This window comes from Sturnira hondurensis, unplaced genomic scaffold (assembly GCF_014824575.4).
Source record: "Sturnira hondurensis isolate 20B ecotype Veracruz unplaced genomic scaffold, ASM1482457v3 Scaffold0015508, whole genome shotgun sequence".
Classification (NCBI taxonomy): domain Eukaryota; kingdom Metazoa; phylum Chordata; class Mammalia; order Chiroptera; family Phyllostomidae; genus Sturnira; species Sturnira hondurensis.
In genome coordinates, this window is record NW_028088139.1 from 709,940 (window position 1) to 730,409 (window position 20,470).

The 20,470-nt window shown below is 42.7% G+C and overlaps 2 protein-coding genes and 1 pseudogene across 3 annotated transcripts in view; 2 read left to right on the forward strand and 1 right to left on the reverse strand.

The window, feature by feature from the left end:
* Nucleotides 1-20,470, forward strand: part of LOC118999841 (zinc finger protein 350-like) — a 182,095-nt gene that overhangs the window by 21,688 nt on the left and 139,937 nt on the right. The gene's annotated exons all lie outside the window — the stretch shown is intronic.
* On the forward strand, nucleotides 942-13,734 carry LOC118999836 (zinc finger protein OZF-like). Of its 2 annotated transcripts, XM_037064582.1 has the most exons (4): nucleotides 942-1,316; nucleotides 1,864-2,067; nucleotides 3,930-4,056; nucleotides 11,228-13,734. In XM_037064582.1, exons 2-4 carry the CDS (start codon nucleotides 2,062-2,064, stop codon nucleotides 12,712-12,714), a joined length of 1,620 nt encoding a protein of 539 aa, XP_036920477.1. In that variant the 5' UTR covers nucleotides 942-1,316; nucleotides 1,864-2,061; the 3' UTR covers nucleotides 12,715-13,734. The 2 variants fall into 2 exon arrangements, with proteins under 2 accessions (XP_036920477.1, XP_036920476.1); XM_037064581.1 differs by lacking the exon at nucleotides 1,864-2,067.
* LOC118999826 (heat shock protein HSP 90-beta-like) lies at nucleotides 18,197-20,365 on the reverse strand (annotated as a pseudogene).

The window sequence follows — 20,470 nt, forward strand, 5'->3', positions numbered from 1 at the left end:
TGCCAACATCTCCATCTTGGATTTCTAACCTCCAGAACTATGAGAAAATAAGTTTCTGTTGTTAAAACAAATAAACAAAAAGAAAAGTAGTATTTTTGAGCACCAATCCTCATCGCAGTGCTCAGCACACTGGGCCACGCCTCAGCCAGACTGCTCAGGAACTTCACAAGGACTCTAGCCTGAGGGGTTGTCCTGGATCAAAAGTGTCAGAAACTAAAAAAATTTAAAAACTGTCAGAAACTTTCGAACTTCTAAAACCTGCAACATCCTCAGTTTGTTAGGATGGCAAAAGGTGGTCTGAGGCAGACATCTTGATACCTGCTGCAATCTTAGAAATGGGGTGGAGGAGGGTAGGAGTGGGAAGCCCTTAAATTTTTTTTTAAACATTATGTTTTTAATCCTAACGCAAGGATGTTTTTGATTTTAGAGAGAGAGGAAGGGAGAGAGAGACAGTGAGAAACATCAGTGTGAGAGAGAAACATCCATTGGTTGCTTCCCATAAGCACTCGGACTTGAGGTTGAATTTAGGTGTGTGTCTTGATCGGGAATTAACCCGCAAAATTTTGGCATATGGGTTGATGCTATCCAATGCTATACATAGCGTTAGGGACTTGAGGAGCCTCCCCAACTACATTCGGTCTGAAGGAGCCAGATGCCAGATAGCCTGAATCAGGAAATAGGATGCCTGGTGGGTGGTCAGAAAGAGCGGATCCTATAGAAAGGTATGCAAAACTTGCAGCTAAATGAAGCCTGTGGGTGCACTAGAAACGAACTTGCCACTGATCTCCACTGGGGGTGCTAGAGGGCTCGTAGTCCTCTTAGTTTATTTTGGGGGTATATGACCCATGATGCACTCCTCTAGTTAACCGGGGTGGGTGGGTGGGGTGGGGTGGGGTGGGTGGGTGGGTGTGTGTGTGTGTAAAATACAGGATCCCTACCTAGCAGTGCAAGAACTACATTACCCAGAATTCCGAGCATTAAAATGCGGTCGCATTGAGCCAGTGAGGGCTCGGAATAGGCGTTTCCGTTTGGCCACTTTTGTAGGGCGGGACTTCAGTAGTCCTCCTGGCGGGCATTTCATCTTGTCAGTTTTGTCTCAGGCGATCAGGAAGATCTTTTCCAAGAGTCCAGTTGAAAAGGCCCAAGAGTGATGGTCCCCACTACACAGCCACGGGTCTGAGTCTCGGCGACGCCTCCCGGGAGACCAGCGCCAGGCTGGGACCGCTGTGTCCCCGGCCTCTTTTTAGCCTGCAGCTGCCGCCACGCTCCACCCTCAGAGTCCGATGGCGGCGGCCAGGCTAAGGCCCCCGGCGTGGGTGAGTGAGCATCCCCCTGGCCCTCACCCTACCGAACCCTACAGTCCTGGGTGCGGGGCACCGGGCACGTCCTGCAGCTCTAGCCCCAGCGTCCAGGCGTCCTAGGTGACACGGTGTGCTGGTGGTGAGAGTGACAGGCAGAGGAGCCCGGGTAAACACGTGTAGGGGCCGCTGAGCGGGAGGACTGGGGAACCTGGGATCTTCTGTCTATTAAACAGTCTGGGGGGGAATCTCCTCTTGGTTTTGCGGCAGAGAGTGGTACCTTGGAGCCGTGGAAGGTTGTGAAGGAGGAACACGGGTTGGGTTAGCGTTTCCAGCTTTTAAAATCTGCTCAGAGAGAGAGCAAACTCAAATGGGCTGATAAGGACAGTGAGACACAGGGAGTTGGGTCCTTGTGCAAGGTCACAGAGCTGCTTTAAGGCAGCCTTGAAGACTGATCTCAGAGGATAGAAAGTATGCCAGAGGTCACCCGTCTCCTTGCTTGGGCAAGGATAGAGGACGCCTGCTCACCTGGAGCTGAATGGTGGTTGTCTGCATCTTTCCACAGGTTTTGAAGAATGAAAAACCGCTTATTTAAACAAGACAAGGAAGGAGAGAGTGTCCGAGGCCCTCCCTGGTGGTGACACAACCTTGTAGTGATTGGAATTGTGGTGTCTTGAGACTCTTTCCTTGGTATTTTCCTGTCTCTTGGATACGGGAAAAGGAATATTCCCAAACCTGTGTCCTGAGTGCAGGCTCAAGAAACATGAAGGTGCTTGCATAGGTTTACAACAGTGTAAACAGATGTGGAAGGTTAACCCAGGGAGAGTCACCAGCCTGTGCAAGTGCTTGGGGGCTATGCCACTGAGCTGGGAATAGGTCCGGCAGGTCTCTTCTTTTTTGTGTGTTTAAAACAAAGAGCAAGCAACTCTAGAGTCAGATCTGTAAAGTGGCCAACTGATCATTTATGTGCCTATTTTGGAGAGAATGAGGTATTTGGATGAGAGGAAGCAGTTGTTCTCCCCTGGGTTTAACAGGCTCCATCTGGCTGCGTAGGGGTTAGAGCAGGAGGCCGGGAGGGAAGGAAGAGGTAACTGCTGTAATCCAGAGGAATGGTGATAGACCAGAATTGTGTCCAAGGGATTAGGAAAAAAGTTGGATTCTGGGTCAGTTTTTAAAGAAGAGCCGAGTGGACTTCCAGACATTGTAGGTGATGCAGAAAAAGGGAGGAATTGGGGATGACATTAGAATTCATGGCCTTGGCAGTTGAAGTGATGGACACTCCATCCACTGGGCTGGGGAAGTTGGTGGTAGGATAATGTTTCTTGGGAATATCAGAAGTTTGTTTTGGCCCTGTGTAGCCTCTCAGAAGTTTCAGGGACCAGTGAGTAGAGGCATTTGGTGGGCAGCTGGATACCCAGGTCTGGAACTCTGGAGAGGGATCAAGGAGGGAGATATCCAAAAGTTGGTGCTCCTGTGTGGATCAGTGTAAATCTGTGATGTTTAGGACTGAGGGCAGGTTTGGGTGGCAAAGGCCAGAAAGACTAGGGTCCCTGCCCAGGAGTCGTTTCCCTTCCTTGTCACTTCACTGGGGTTGCTAAGCCTCACAAACACAGGTTAGTGAGAGGAGTAATAGTGGCAAACAGAGTGGGAAAGAGGGTGATCTCCCCGGTGACTAAGGCATCCATGGGATGTGTGGACATGATAGTTCTGGAGGCAGAAGAGTGATTGAGAGGAGATGACTTTGGGGACAAAGCTCCTGCTTATTTACTACTGTATAGATTCATCGGAACTTTGTGGTATGCTTTGATGGGGATGGAGTGTTTCAGTCTTGCTGGTAGATGACGTCTAGGGCAGATGTTGTCACTTTTGAGTGTCACTGTTTCTGAATAGGAAACAAATCAGGGCACTTACGGAAGTTTCAGTGGAGAGAGGACGGCCTAGCCTCTGCAATGTAGAAGTGGCAGGGGGTTATTCATATCTGAAATCCACAATGTGGTTCTGGGTGGTTAACCTACCCAGATCTTTGAAGCAAAGATCAAAGGCAGTCAAGGAGGCCCTCAGAGCCTCATCTGAGGCTGTATCTAGCTGTGGGATCTATCAGAGGACTGTGGTTGTACTAAATCATTTTGAAATGGTTGAGCACTCTCTGGACACCGTATGCAAAGTACATGGGTGAAGAGATCCCCGTGGTGTGGAGCAGGAAGGTAGCAGAGCTGAGGGAGTGAACCGGGGGGTGTGAAGATGTGAAGGAGGTAAACGTTCCATAATGGTGTGCACAACTAGAGGAAGTGTGAGCTGATGGTCCTGGGGACCTGGTGTGAGGATATAAGGGTGGAGCATAAGCCCATGTTTGGCTGTGTCGTGGAGGCATGATTTGTGGGACTCAGCGGTATTGCTTGGCAGGAAAGATGAGGCTCTGTAGGCATGGCCCAGGGCTTAGATGGCATTTATTTGCCCTCCTCCACCCCCTGCTATTGCTGCTGAGGGTGATAACGTGATTAATGGGAGGCCTTGTATGTTTTCTGAGGTGGCCAGCCCTGGAGTAGGATGAACATGGGGAAGATGTGTGAGGAGGGGGATTGTGGGTTCTCAGGGAGACACTGTTCGTGTTTCATTGTATTATCCTGGCAGGTTGGCGTGACCTTGGAGGACGTGGCCATCTACTTCTCCTTGGATGAATGGCACTTCCTTAATGAAGCTCAGAGATGCCTGTACCTGGATGTGATGCTGGAGAACTTTGAACTTATCTCCTCTCTGGGTAAGACCCTCTTGCTACACAGTGACCTGGACTTGGCTTTGCATTTCCTTCCGTCCGCCTTTCCCCATGGGTGTTCTGTCCTTATTTGTGGACTGTGGGCACTGCTTGCTCCCGCAGTTTTCTGGCTGGTTACTGTTCTTGGTAGGGCTGGTTTGTTTGCACTGACCTCTTCTATCCTTGTAGCCCCAGTATGTGTTGTACTGAACCAATAATGGGCAGGATTTGAAGTAGTCTTGCAGGGAGCCTAATGGATTCCACCATGACTAGTGGGGAAAAGCATATTTTTGTATTTCTGATGTTCATTTTCATATGTTCTTTTGAAAAATATCTGTACATCCTAAGCCCATTTTTTTAACCATATCTTTTATTTTTAGAATGAGTCCTTTAATTTTTTTTCTGTGTGTATATATACACACACATATACATACATATTTTTTAAAGATTTTATTTATTTATCTATTTTAGAGAGGGGAAGGGAGGAAGAGAGGAAGAGAAACAACCATGTGTAGTTGCATCTCTCACACTCTCCACCAGGGACCTGGCCCACAATCCAAGCACGTGCCCTGACTGGGAATCAAACCAGCGACTCCTTGGTTCACAGGCAGGCCAGTTCTCAATTCACTGAGCCATGCCAGCCAGGGCTGTATATTTTATATATTAACTTCTTATCACATACAGGTACATGTCTTTTGTATTTTCTTAATTGTGTTTTGTATATAATGTGTTTTTTTACAAATTTGATTTGTGGGAACCCCGCCTTCTCAGCAAGTCTGTGGGTGCCACTTTTTGAGCGGTCTTAGCATATAGTTAGCATTTTTAGCAATCACGTATTTTTAACTAAGCTATGTACATTTTTAAAGACATAATGCTTTTGTGCCATTGAGAGACTACAGTATAGTGTAACCAGAATTTCATTATTCACTGAAAATCAAAACATTTATATGACATCTCGCATTGCGATATTCGCTCCTCTGTGGTGGTCTCACCTGAGCCCACAGCATCTCCAGTGGATAGCTGTACATTTTTCCCATCCTGGTGGGGGTTGCATTTTCATTCTCGTATTTTTTGTTTTGCTTTGCAGAAGCTTTTTCATTAGGTGTAGTTTAGATTGTGTATTTTTACCGTTGTGGCCTTTGTGTTGGTGTCATATCCAGAAAGTGCCAACATAAAATCATGCAGGTTTTTTTCCAGATTGTCTTCTAGGGGTTTTAGGTATTTAGCTCCTACATTTAATTTTTAATCCATTCTTAGTTCATTTTTATGAATGGTGTGCGTGGGGTCCAGTTTTGTTTTATATGCGAATGTCCAGTTTTTCCAACAGCATTTATTGAAGAGACTCTGCTTCCCCCTATATGTGTGGTTTCTGTTCTATTACGTATTGTTTTATTCTTTACTAACTTAGTCCTCTTTTTCTTCTTATTCTTCGCATTTTCTGAGGTATAAGGTTAGGCTGTTTATTTGAGGTCTTGTTGGTTAATGTGGGCATTCATCTCTATAAAATTTGTGCTTAAAATTGTTTTTTGCACCTTATACATAATCATTGGTGGCTTGTGTTTTCATTTATGTTTTCTTCTGTATTTGAATTATCTTTTTTTAAAGTTTTTATTTATTTTCCGAGAGGAAGGGAGGGAGAAAGGGAGAGAAACATCAGTGTGTGGTTGCCTCTCACACACTCCCTACAGGTGGCCAGGCTCACAATCCAGGCGTGTGCACTGACTGGGAATCGAACCTGCTGCCTTTTGGTTGGCCGGCTGGTATTCAATCCACTGAGCCACACCAACCAGGGTTGACTTCTCTTTTATTTTTTTTGACCTGTTAATTGTCAGGAATGTATTGTTTAATTTCCACATATTTTTAATTTTCCACCTATTTTGACACAAATTCATGTCTACATTCATACCATTGCAACCAGAAAAAAATACTTTACCTAACGTGGTCTATGTAGAGACTGTTCCACACATACTTGAGATGAATCTGTGTTCTCCTGCATTTGAATGTAATGTTTTGTATATATGTCTATTACCTTTGCTTGCTGTAAAATGTAGTTGGTTTCTTTTTTAAGATTTTATTTATTTATTTTTAGAGAGAGGGGAAAGGAGGGAGAGAGGAGAAAAACAGTGTGTGAAAGACACATGGTTGGTTGCCTCTCTCACACCCCTAGCTGGGCATCTGGCCTGTAACCCAAGCTTGTGCCCTGACTGGGAATCGAACCCACGACCTTTTGGTTTGCAGGCCAGCACTAAGTCCACTGAGTCACACCAGCCAGGGCTAAAGTGTAATTTGACTTCAATGGTTTCTTCTTGTTTTTTGGTCAAGATGATTTACTAACTGTTGAAAGAGGAGTATTGGAGTTTTTCCTACTACTTTTGGGTTGTCTTTCTTGCCTTCAGATATGATGATACTTGCTTAATATAGTTAGGTGCTCAGATGTTGAGTGCATAATATTTAATATTTAAAATTGTTAAATACTCCTTAAGAATTGACTCCTTTATCATTCTGTAATGACTGTTGTCTCTTGTGACAGTTTGTGTGTTAGTGTATCTTGTCTCATAGAAGTTTAGCTACTCCTTTTCTCTCTTAGTGTCCATGTACATGGGATATTTTTTCCATTTCTTTACTATCAGCCTATTTGCTCTCCAGAAGTGAAGTGAGTCTCTTGTAGGCAGCATATGTTGCGTTTTGTGTTTGTATCCCCTCTGCCACTCTGTCATTTTTTTTAGTTTATTGGGGTGACATTGGTTAATTAAACTGTATAGGTTTCCAGTGCACAATTCAGTAAAACATCACCTGCTACCACATCATGGTTCATCACCCGAAGTCAAGACTCTGTCCCCATTTATCCCCCTTTTGCCCACTTCCACCTCCTTCTACTTCTCTTTTTTTTGGCTATCGGTATACTGTTCTTCATGTCTCTGTGATTTTATATATATATTCCTAATTCTTTCACCATTTTTTTACCAGCCCCTTACATGCCTTCTTCTCTGATAGTTGTCAGTTTTATATATTTATGCTTGTTTTATTTTGTTTGTTAAGTTATTTTGTTGATTAGATTATACATATAAGTGAGGTCATTTGGTATTTGTCTTTCTCTGACTGCTTTATTTCACTTAGCCTAATAATTTCCAAATCTAGCCCTGGCTGGTGTAGCTCCGTGGATTGAGCGTGGGCCTGCGAACCACACGATCGCAGTTCGATTCCCAGTCAGGGCACATGCCTGGGTTGCAGGCCAGTTCCCAGCAGGGGACTCACAAGAGGCAACCATACATTGATATTTCTCTCCTTCTCTCCTTCCCTTCCCCTCTAAAGATAAATAAATAAAGTCTTTTAAAAAAAAATTTCCAAATCTACACCCTGTGTTTTGATTGGAGAATTATATAAGGACCTACTTTTGAGATCTTTTGCATTGTTTTCTGGCTCTTTTGTATTTCCCTTGTTTCTCTTTTTCTCTTGATCTCTTTTGTTATTTGATAATTTTCCTAGTGGTATGCTTTGATTCCTTTCTTTTTTATGTATCGTTTAGGTTATTGTTTGTTGTTTCCATGAGGATTGTATAAAACAACTCATACTCTTAAAAGTCTATTTTAACCAGATAAAAGCTTCAATTGCATATAAATGTTTCACCCTTGTATCCCCTTACACCACAGCATTTTATGTTTCTGATGTCACAATTCACATCTTTTTACTTTGTGCATCTATTAACAAATTGTTATGGCTGCTGTCATTTTTAATACTTTTTAATTTATTTTATTTTTAGACAGAGAGGAAGGGAGGGAGAAAGAGAGAGAGAGAAAAACATCAATGTTTGGTTGCCTCTTGCGTGCCCCTACTAGGGACCTGGCCCACAACCCAGGTATATGCCCTGACTGGGGATCGAATGAGCACCCCTTTGGTTTGCAGGCTGGCACGCATCCCCTGAGCCACACCAGCCAGGGCTCATTTTTAATACTTTTAATTTTTAACCTTTATAACAGAATTATTTATTGTATATTCCACCAATACAATACAATACAGTATTGTTAATTTGATTCCATTCTCAACTATACCAGTGAGTTTTACACTTTCCTATATTTTCGTATTTTTACTTAGTAACCTTTTCTTTTAGCTTGAGGAATATTCTTTGGCATTTCTAACAAGTCAGTGTGAGGAGCAGTTTGTTTCCTCAGCTTTTGTTTGTCTGGAAAACTTTTTGTTCTTGTTTCTGCAGGACAGGTTTTCTAGTTATAGTATAATTGATGGCAGTTGTTTTCTTTTAGTGTTTTGAAGTAATCAGCTGGTTTACTTATAGCCTGAATGGTGTCTGCCAAGAACATTTTTGTTGTTATGGGTTTGTTTCCTTGGGTGAGGGGAATTTCTTTTGTTTTTGTGCTTTCTACATACTCTTTTGCTTATTTTGACACTTTCATTAAATGTCTCTTGGTGTGAACTTCTTTTTGCATTGAATCTGTGCAGGGATCTCTGAGAATCATGAACTTGGATAATTATACATCTGATTAAATTTCAGGAGTCACTCTTCAGCTTATTTCTGTAAAATAAAGTTTCTATCTTTCTACCTCCCTTGCTGTTTTTCTCCCTGTTTTCCTTCTTTTTTGTTCTTTCTCTCTCTCACTCTCCCCTTGTTCTGGGACTCCCATAAAGCAAATATAAATTAACTTGTTGGCATTCAATAATTCAACTGAGCTGTCTTCACTTGTTTCTTCTTTTTTCTCTCCTACATGGATGATTTCAAATGATCTGTCTTAGAGATCACCTGTTCTTTTTGCTACTTGATCATGTGTGATTTTGAAACTTTTTTTGCATTTCTGCACTTTATCAATTTTATTATTCAACTAGAGAATTTCTGTTTGATTCTTTTGTATGATTTCTGCCTCTCTCAACTTCTTTTGTTCCCGTGTTGGTTTAATATGTTGAATTCCATTTATGTTCTTTTGTAACTTACTGGGTTATTAAAATTAAACATTTTGGTTTTATTGTCTGGCTGTTTGTAGATTTTTGTGTGTGTGTGTGTGTGTGTGGTATAAAATTATTAGAAATTTATGATGTTATTTTGGTAGTTTCTGCATTTTTTTGCATTTTATTTTATTTTTTTAAAGATTTTATTTATTTATCTTTAGAGGGGAAGAGAAGGAGAGAAGTATCAATGTATGGTTGCCTCTCATGAGTCCCCTGCTGGGAACTGGCCTGCAACCCAGGCACGTGCCCCAACTGGGAATCGAACCGCGATCGTGTGGTTTGCAGGCCCACATTCAATCCACTGAGCCACGCCAGCCAGGGCTGTATTTTATTTTTTATTTATTAAAAATATTTTATTTATTTATTTATTTATTTAGAGGAGAGGTGAGGGAGAACGAAAGGGAGAGAAATATCAACGTGCCAGAGAAACATCAATTGGTTGCTTCTCACACAGCCCCAACCGGGGACCTGGCCCATGACCCAGGCATGTGCCCTGACTGGGAATCAAACCAATGATGTTTTGGTCTGCAGACAATACCCAGCCCACTGAGTCACACCAGTTAGAGCTCATATTTCTTTCAGTTTGATGTTGATGTCTACACACATGATGAACCAGTTACTCGCTGCAACCCTATTGACTAATTCTGGTTAGAGAAAAACCTCCACTTGCATGGAAATGCAAGGGTTCTGACTGGGTGGGGTATTGTGTTTTGAGCTTGAGATAAGTCATAGCAACCTTGTCACTTTGCTGTTCCATAAGCTGAGGTCAGAGTAGTGAAGAATGTAGGGGTCTTCAGTGGCTTTGGCAAGATTTTTCCTCAATGGCAGCATAGGCTTATGGAGTTTTAGATGTATACACTCCCATGAAAATGCTGATCTCATTTTCTGCCATTGCTGAGGTTATGGCCAAGAGGATTCCTCTTGGAATCCATGCCTATGAACTCTACAGTGTACTCTGGTATGTAAATTTTGGAGAGTTTTCAGATGTATCAGAGCCTCCCAAGGATTGCAGCAACAAAGTTTACCAGGGTTTTCCACAGAACAGGCCATTAGGGTCTACTGTAGCACAAGCAAACTGAGTGACAGAGCTAACTTCCACCCTTGTTTTAGACTCTAGTTGTTTACACACATCTTTGCACACCTAGTCTCCACAGGCATACTTTCTATGCAGTTTTCTCTGTTTCGCTTCTCTGCGTTGCTCTTTGTCTTAATTGGACTCATATTCCTTTAACCCATTGCTGTATTTGTTGGTATACAGCTCTCTACTTGTTTTTAGAAGGGGGGTGAATTCTGGTCTCCTATTCTGCCATCTTGCTGACACTCACATAGGTCTTTTTCCTGTGGTCTGTTTTGTGTTGTATTGTTCTACCATAGTGCTGGCCATTCATCTCTTTAGTTTCTCTCTTAGGAATTGTATCCCATGTAATGAATCAATTGGGAAAGAATGTTTTGTGTGTCATAGGAGGAACATGATTCCATCCATGGCAGGGTGGGCTTGAGGGAGTCTTGCCTTGGTCAATGACTACTGGTGAAGATTGGATGTTAGCACTTTTTTAAGGTCATACCTGGGAACCCAGGCTGTAACAACATGTTTTGTTACCATTTCCAGTGCCCACAGCCTAATCTACTTGTTTTTTAATCATTGTTGACACTTTACAAACTAGTCAGTTCTAAGAATTATTATTTCTACTTAGAATTCCAGCTCATGAATAATCTTCACCTTTGTAAAGCCTGCACCTCAGTCATTTCTCTCACAGGTCTCTGTACTGCTCTCTGACTGTGATCCATGCCTGCTGTGCATTACAGTGTGCACATATCTTTATATTGACCTTGAACCGGATCTGTTCTGCTGCAGCTGATTTTCGTGGCTTTTGGTACATTCACATTATTCTACATAGCCTCATGTCACCAGCAGAAATGGTCCTGCAGGAAACCACTGGCAGACGAACCACTTGGAGACCTTGCCTCTTTTTCTTGTGTCCCATCCTGTGCTTGCGAGGTTTCCACCATTTACTGACCTTAAGGGTTGAATAGTGTGCAGTAGCCATTTAGTGACCTTAATGGTTGAGCAATGTACAGTAGCCTTCTCCTCAGAGCCCAACTCACTTGTCTTGAAATCGTTCTGTATTATCTACCTAGATGTGATAGATGGACATGCATGATGAGATTACCCGTCTCTGTAAGATCCAAATATACTTCATTAGCATCTCTTTGTGCTCAGGATGTTGCTGTGGAGCAGAGGATATGGAGGCACCCACTGAACAGAACGTTTCTATAAAAGTGTCACAGGTGAAGAACCCCAAGGTGTCATTGTCTTCTCAGAAATGCCACCCCTGTGGGAGTTGTGCACCAGTTTTGAGAGACATCTTTCGCTTGGTTGAGCAGCAGGGAACACAACTCAGCCAGAAACTGTTGAGGTGTGGGGCATGTGCAAAAAGTTTTTATTTCAGTGCAAATTATCACCAGCGCCAGGAGCGGCACAGGAGAAAGATGTCTTATGTATGCAGAGTGGACAGTCTCTCTCTGGCAAAAAGCAGCAATTTTCATATGTCAAGGACAACTTTTATTGCCAAAGACATTGGGAGGAACTCAGAAAATCTCCAGCAAAAAGCTACTCAAATTAGGGATAGGACAAATAAAATTCCTCGGTTTGGAGTGACTTTTCAAGGAAGAAGAAATCATTACACCTGGAGGGAATGCAAGAAAGCCACTGTTCACAAGCACAGTCTCATACAGCACCAAGGTGTTCGTAATGGAAGAAAGTGTTTTGTGTGCTCTGAATGTGGGAAATATTTTACCACAGTATATGGCCTCCGTTGTCATGAGAGAGTTCACACAGGAGAAAAACCTTATGAGTGCAGTGAATGTGGGAAGTTTTTTACCACAAGCAGTAGCCTTGGAAAACATCGGAGAGTTCATCCTGGAGAAAGGCCTTATGAGTGCAGTGAATGTGGGAAATCTTTCACAAGCAGTCCAGGCCTCCATTGTCATCAGAGAGTTCACACAGAAGAAAAGCCTTATGAGTGCAATGAATGTGGGAAATCTTTTACCAGTAGCAGTAAACTCTGTTATCATGAGAGAGTTCACACTGGAGAAAAGCCTTATGTGTGCCGTGAATGTGGGAAATCCTTTTTCTTTAGATGTCGCCTCCGTTATCATGAGAGATTTCACACTGGAGAAAGGCCTTTTGTGTGCAATGAATGTGGAAAATCTTTTACCAATACGAGGAAACTTCGTTTTCATGAGAGAGTTCACACTGGAGAAAGGCCTTATGAGTGTCGTGAATGTGGGAAATCTTTTACCAGTAGCAGTGGTCTCTACTATCATCAGAGAGTGCACACAGGAGAAAGGCCATATGAGTGCAATGAATGTGGGAAATCTTTTCAAAGGAACTCTGACCTTCGTCGTCATCAGAGAGTTCACACTGGAGAAAGGCCTTATGGGTGCAGTGATTGTGGGAAATCTTTTACCAGTAGTACTGGTCTTCGTTATCATCAGAGAGTTCATAAGGGAGAAAGACCTTATGAGTGTCATGAATGTGGGAAATCTTTTACCAGTAGCAGTGGCCTCTATTACCATCAGAGAGTTCACACAGGTGAAAGGCCTTATGAGTGCAGTGAATGTGGGAAATCTTTTGTCCATATTGGTAACCTTCATTATCATGAGAGATTTCACACTGAGAAAATGTCTTATGAGTGCTGTGAATAGAAAAATCTTTTGCCAGTAGCCATGGCCTCCACTGTGATTAGAGAGTTCGCATAATACCAAAGTTTTTCTGAGTGCAAGAATGTGGAAAATCTTTTACCCTTGTAGCCCTACTTTTTATTATCAGAGAGGTCACACAAGAGAAAGGCCTTATGAGAGCATTAAATGTGGGAAACCTTTTACCAGTAGCTGTGGCTTCTGTTACCAGAGAGTTCATACTGGTGAAAGGCTTCAAGCATGAAGTGAATGTGGGAAGTTATTCAGCCATAAAATTATGTCTCTTGAGATTGAATAGTTCACACCCTGGCAGTGCTTAGATTTTAGGGAATGTGTTAGTGTCTTGTTCGGTGCAGTAACACTATAGGAAACTCTGAATAGCCATCCATCTGAGTTGAGCTTTATACGAATGTTCCCAGTGTGGACATTTTTCATAAGTTTAATGTTTAAGTTTTAAAGAATCTAACAAATTGTGTTGTAAACTGACTATAATTTGTTGCTTTCTTACCAGTGGTGTGTGATAGGTCCATTTTTGCCGGCCTACCAAACTGTTGATTTGTTTAAATTTTATTAATTTTAGCTTTCAAATAAGTATATTGTGTTTTCTTTTGGCTGTTTTAGTTGCATTTTCAGAAGGATTCATGACAAACATTTTCAATTATGCTAAAATGACTAAAAATGCTTATCATGATTAATATTTAGTACTGATAAGTTTTTAGTAAAATGTGTGCACTCCTGATTTACCTATTCCTTTATAAATTTGAGCTACTCTCCTTTAACAGACTGAACAGTGAAACAACAGAGATATGTTACAATGCCATTCATTTTAATTGCTTGAGTAACGGACGTAACTCTTGCTTTCCAGAATAATTGTTTTCAATACTGGAAAATTTAAAAATTTTTTGGTGTAAACAATGCTATGGGGACTTATCATACACTTTGAAGAATCTGCATCATCAATACATTGCATCATTTTTATAAGTTTAAATTGTTTAGTAATATAATAAAGACTTGCTTTTTAGTATTCACCCATTTTTGTGGTCTGTCATCTGGGGTTGGTTTTAAAGCAGGACATGAAAGTGCACTGAGTGGTATGAGGATGAATGGGTATTTGTTGAGCCCCAGAGCACTCCCAGCAGCGAAAGAGAAGAGATCAGTGATCAGACTCCTTGTATCATATGCCATGAGAGCTGGGTTTAAATCCCAGATCTCCGCCAGTTGCCATGATGACAGGCAAGGGATCTAGTCTCTGGGCTTTACGGTGTTCCTGTGGAAGTGAGGGTAAAGAGCAGCCCTACTCCAGGCCTTAGTGCCTATTTCATTGGCTGTACCACCAGCCTTCATGTGTGGGTGTTAGCCACAGGCCAGACTCCCCTGGGACCTTCTGCCCCAGATGCTTGTGAAAAATAAATGGCGTTTCACAGAACCCACCACTCTGCTGCAGTCCACAAAGACCCCATTACATGGAGGTATCTTAAGGGCACTGAGGTCTCGGTGTGGACTCCCCTTGAGGGAAGCTCTGGATGGCTCTAAAACTTTCTGAAACTCACTATGCTGATGATATGACAGTAATGAAGGTGCTAATCATGGCTCCTGTGAGGATCCATAAAGATAATGAAACACTGGAAACTTACCAATGTTAGTATGCCAGAATTTGCTTTTTGAGTGTTTTTTTCTTTAATTTTTACAACATCCTGGGAATTTGAGGGGACCAAGGATTAGAAAGGTGAAGTGGCTTTTCCAAGGTCACACAACAGAAAAGTGTCAGATTCAAGAGGCTCGGTTTGAACCAGGGAGCCTGGCTCAAGCACTCGGGACAATCTCTCTATGATGTGTGAAGCCCTCAGTCCTGGATGGATGGCCAGGGAGGCTCAGCTGCTGCTGCTGTTTGCCTTGCAGAAATTATCATCATGATTTCTTCCTAATTCCTTTGATATCCAAGAGTACTCATAGTCTGCCCCACAGTCTTCATGGGAACACCATCTGTGTCATCTCCAGTGGTTTCTCCAGGGCAAACTTTCTTCGAGCCTTAGCCACACTTTGTTTCACCTTTGAGCTGAGCACAGAGCTTGCCACTAAGGAGGGTCTGGTGATTCAGCCCTTCACCCACCTTTTGTATGATAGGCTTGGATCCCATCCACTCTGGTGAATGGGATGCCTCAGTTTGACTTTGTAAGTGTTGGTGCAGGGCTCTGACATTCATTCTGAAGGAGTGGGAACGGCTAGATGGGTACACTGAGGTATCATATTCAGAAGTGATGTTGGAAACCTGCAGCATCCTTCTCATTGGTCAAGTGCCCACCACTATTTTAACTAGGGGACCTGCTTACCATGCGATTCTGTCGTCTGTTTATACTGGCTGGATGAGACTGCCTTCCCTGCAGCCCTAACCATGTTCTGGACCCATGTCCTCTTCTCCAGTCTCCTTGTGTCTGCACCAGGGATCTTTGGGGAGGAACATAATGATTTTGAATATAAATCCTTACCGCAGTGCCCAGCACACTCTAGCCACAACTTAGATCTTCACTTCAGATTTCCTGAGAAGGGAGCCAATTGTGCAAGCCAATGTTCCCACAGTCCTGTTACCAGAGTCACAGGTGGTGGGCTTTTCTCACAGGAGATGGTGAGTATTGAGCATTTTTTATGAGACATTTGCCATCAGTGCTGTCCCAGTATCTTCCTAAACAACATAATCCCTTTGAAAAGCACCAAGTAACATGCATGGATGCCCTCTGAAGACAGCCCCTTTTCTCTTGTTTCTGTCTCCCTGCTGCAGTAGAATGTCTTGAATTGGTGCTGAGTTCTAAAGTTTTTCTAAGTGTTAGTGATTTCCCACTTCAACAGAGGGAGTAGCAGGCTCTCTGAACTCTCTGGGACTTTAGAACATTATTTTGTTATCTTGTATTTTCGAGATAACCCATCACTTGCGGCAAGTCAAACTCGTTTTCCCACCCAGAGAACACAGAAATACACGTTCTAGGACACAATTGATAGAAGAAATGCTAAATGTAGGTCAGTCATTTTAAAAGGAATAACAACCATGGTCACAGCTAAGGTCCCCAAACCAGATTGGGTGTCAGGTTAGTTGCAGGGCACATTCAAACTCCACTCACTGAATTCGAATATTGTCTGTATCCTTTAGCTTTCAGATTCTTTAAATGCCAGATTATCTCCCTATTTGCCTTCTACAATATTTTATTGACAGGCTTTTTAGGTGTGTCTTACTTTAATAGGACATTTGAAAAACCCACCTTCATCAAAGACATGTTAGTAAAATACTCCTGTAGTTTCATTTTGTAACTCATACTCTGAAAAGGTAAAAAATGCACATCCAACAATTGCTGTAAAGGCATTAAGGTTCACTCAAAAACTTAATGAATTACACTGTCTTCATGGTCTCCACAAGCTTTTAGAATGAACTTTGGGAGGCCCAGTGTGTTCACTTAGTGATGAGGACAAAAATGCTGCAGACAGCTGTCAAAGAAACATGGAGGGGAGATATTAGGCAGCCCTAAAGCAAGTAGATGTGTTGGCACAATGCCTTCCAGTTCCTCCAAATACGTCCCTTCTGACTCATTCAGCATTTGCGTTCCAACACCAGAAAATAATTGTTTTTTCTGTAACACTTTTTACTGAATATTCTGAGATGTGGGGTTTTTGTTTTTTCCCCCCTAAAAACATAACGTGTCCCTGGCTAGTGTGGGTCCATGGGTTGAGTACTGGCCTACAAACTGAAAGGTCACTGGTTCAAGTCCCAGTCCAGGTACATGCCTGGGTTGTGGACCAGGTCCCCTACTGGGTGCAAGTGAGAAGCAACCAATTGAAGTTTCTCTCCCTCAACTATGCCCCTCTTTAAAAAAATAAATAAAATCTTAAGAAAAAAAGAACATGTGCATGGTGATAGCAGTTATGTACCAGATTTACGTTTGGTCCCAAGATGGCCACAATATTTGCATCCTTGAACATGTGGAAAGTCAACATTTGAACCTGAGATAAAGAGTTTGGATTTGACAATCTAATGTTTTTGTCAGAAAAAATAATGATCATTTCACCCATAAATGCAGTGACAGTGTCTGTATGGGGAGTGGAGATTATTTCTGGAACAGCGTTATAGAGTTAGTAAATTAAAGAAAGCTTACCAATGTTGATGAGCAGAACTTTACAATGAGCATTACTCAATAGCTAGAAGACAAAAGGTCCTGTGAAGCCTGAGATCAGGTAAGTCTCAATGGTGGGGGGAATTGGGGGGGGGTAAATAAAGGACATTGAGTTCTAAGAGGTGAGAGAATTTACCTGAGCCCTTGGCCATGCTGGAAACTTGGCCATCATGAAATTCTTGTTTCTAGAAGGTGTGAGTCCTTTTTATTCATGAGAACTTGAAGAAGAACACTGAAGTGAGAAAGCTACAGTAAGGTACAAGCAGAAAAACTCAAAATAGTTGAAGGGAAGCCATGGTATCATGTTTCAGGGCTTCGAAAATCATTAACTAATCTGCTTCAGAGAGCAATAAATAAAGAAATGTATTCTCAGGCAGGTTTGTTAAAAGCTATTATTGGAGTAGCCAACATGTCACAAAAATATTTTATAGTAAATTATAAAGTGACAGATACTGTGGAAATGTGAAGACAGTAGCACCTAGAAATGATAAACATGTGGAGCCTCAGGAATTTAGGAGCACAAATTTAAAGGAGGATAGAAAACAATTTGGGTACATTGTGAAGATGATCCGTGGACAAGAAAAAGCCAGTACAATGTTCCTGTACCAGGAGCTTACCTTGAGTGTCAGACCACTCCTCTGACCACTGTGCCAGTTGCAGGGTGCTGGAGATATTTTCTATCTTGATTTAGAAATGGTTTTTAGCCCTGGCTGTTGTGGCTTAGTGGTTTAGTGCTGGCCTGCAAATCAAAGGGTCGCTGGTTCAATTCCCAGTCAGGGCAAATGCCTGGGTTGTGGGCCAGGTCCCCAGTAGGGGGTGCGTGAGAGACAATCACACATTGATGTTTCCCGCTCTGTCTCCCTCCCTTCCCCTCTCTAAAAAACAAAGGCTTAAAAAAAAGTAGTTGTTTTAGATTCTAACTCTCCTGTCACATGTCTTAGTTCCAGTCTTTTTCAAATATTGGTTCTAGTGTTTTTCAACTATTGTTTATATTTCAGGATATTTGCTTAAATTTTATTTTTTAATTTTGCATACTTTAATTTCAGAACACACACACACACACACAACAAGACACAGCATCCAAACCCCATGTCAAATGTAAGAAAGGAAGGCGTGAGGCCCCTGTAACCTGCCTTAGGCAAAGAGAAAAAAAGAGTCACTAAACATCAGCAGAGGGAACCAGGTGGGCTAGTGGAAACTGTCACTCTACTGTGATGTGAGAAGCATCCTCATCACCCTGGGGCGGGGTTGGGGGGGTGGCGCATTACATCAGGAACCGCAGAACCTTTATGTTCTTTGGTGATGAGGTGGTTTCTGCTGTCATTTCATCTTCAAATGCCTAGGCCTAGTTTGATTGTATGGCAGATGCAGTAGGAGTGAGTCTGGGGATTTTCATGTGAGAAGCCAGAAGAGAGCAATGCACAATCAAACAGCAACAGCACAAGCCCTTGACGATCTTGTCTTCCTCTGCCTTCAGCTGCATGTCCCCACCGTGGGGTGGTTGGGGTTGATTCTCGGTGTTTTTTCAGCCATTCTGTAGCCCAGTGTTGAGTTATCCCAAAAGGCCTGGGCTTTCGTGATAGGCTCCATGTTAGTTGTCCAGCCACAGGTGCTATTCACAATGCAGCAGGTGAAGACAAAACCCTACTGCAGATTATCACCTTCTCAACCTTCTTATCCAAGATTTCCAGAGGTTCTCAAACTTGGCCTTGCTCTTTTCCATTTTCTTCTCTTCATCCTCAAGTAGCTCCAGGCCCTCCTTGGTAACAGACAAAGCTCTTTCCATCAAACTCCTTGAGTTGCTGCACACAGTATTCATCAAGAAGTTCCATCATATGTTCTACCTCAAAACCCCACTTCTGCACTCACTCCACGAAAGCAGAGTTGGGAACTTGTTCTTTGCTCTCACCAGTGAAGTAATAGATGGACTTCTAGGCCTCCTTCATGTGAGAGACATATTCAAGATAAGATGTCACTTCGTTTTCAGACTGGAAGATGTGATAGTGTCGACACTTAGAAAGGCATCACAGATTACTCAACTCCTCATGGATTAGGTTTTTAGAGAATGCCTTGTAGAATTTCTTACAGTTCTTGTCCTCTGCCAGCTCAGAGAAGAGCTCAGGGCACTCCTTACAGTGGTTTTACAAATGACCTTCGAGATTTTGCTCCGCTGGAGCATTTCTTAGGAAGTTTTCAGAGGGATATCTTCAGGGTTAACCACACTGTGGATGAAATTGAGATGCTCTGGTGTCAACTCATCACATCTGTCCATGATGACACGTGGCAGACATACAGCGTTTGATATTCTTCTTGTTCTCAAAGAGCTCAAAGGGAGCTTGATGGGATGAACCGCAATGGCATGAATTCCAACTGACCTTCCACAGAGAAGTGCTTGCCTGCCAACTGATCTTCCCAGTCATTGGTAAGGCTCTTACAGAACTCTCCATATTCCTCCAGGGCTTCTAGTTTAAATAGGCTTGGTCTTGTTAAATTCTTCATGATCAATATATTTTTCCTTAATCTTTGTTTCTTTTTTCTTGTCCTTAGCTCTAGCATCCTCCTAATCTGAGACCACATTTTCTTTCTTTTTTTTTTTTAAGATTTTATTTATTTATTTATCTTTAGAGGGGAAGGAGAGGGAGAGAAACATCAATGTATGGTTGCCTTTCATGCGTCCCCTGCTGGGAGTTGGCCTGCAGGGAACCGGCCTGCAACCCAGGCATGTGCCCTGACTGGGAATCGAACCACGATCCTCTGGTTCGCAGGCCCGCACTCAATCCATTGCGCTACACCAGCCAGGTGAGACCACATTTTCAGTCTGGAGTTTCTCCTCATCACCTTTATGTTCTTTCTCCCATTTATTTTCTTCTGCTTCATTATCACTGATTACTTTCTCTTGTTTCTTCTCCAAATAAAGGAGGATGAAATGATCTGGGAACTGTGAGTGCTTTTTCACCACTTTGACCCACCCCTCCTTTAAGTACTCTTGTCTTCTTTAAGGTGGAGGATCACTTTGGTACCTTGGCCAGTAGGGTCACCATGCTCAGCTTGCATAGTGAAGGAACCCCCAGCTAAGACTACTGGGCATGTTGCTTTAGTGCTTTGTGATCACAACCCCTGTCTTTGTCCCTAGGTGGGCAGAATAAAATCTAGCACCAAATTGTCTAATCATGGAGCTGTCTGCACTAGTATGAAGAGCCTCCATAACTGCTTTTGTACCGACTTGGCAGTGGTTCCCGGATTATTTATGAGATCAGCTTTGGTCATGCCAATGCCTGTGTCCAGAGTCAGGGTACGTTCCAGGGGCTTGGGGATGATGTCAGTTTTAGGTTCTCATAGTGTATCTTGTCCAAGGCATCAGAAGCATTGATCCACTCCTGAAGGAAAATTTCCTTGTTGGAGTAGAAAGTACCAATGATGAGAGACGTGAGGTGGGCAATTTTTCCCTGGAAGGCAAAAATCTTCACATCCTCCTCTCTGTGGTGCACTTCCTCAGGCATCTTTAAAAAAAATTTTAAGATTATTTTTTAAGAGAGGGGAAGGGGGAAGGGGGGGGAGAAAGGGAGAGAAACATTGATGGCTTGTCTGTCACACGCCCCCAACCA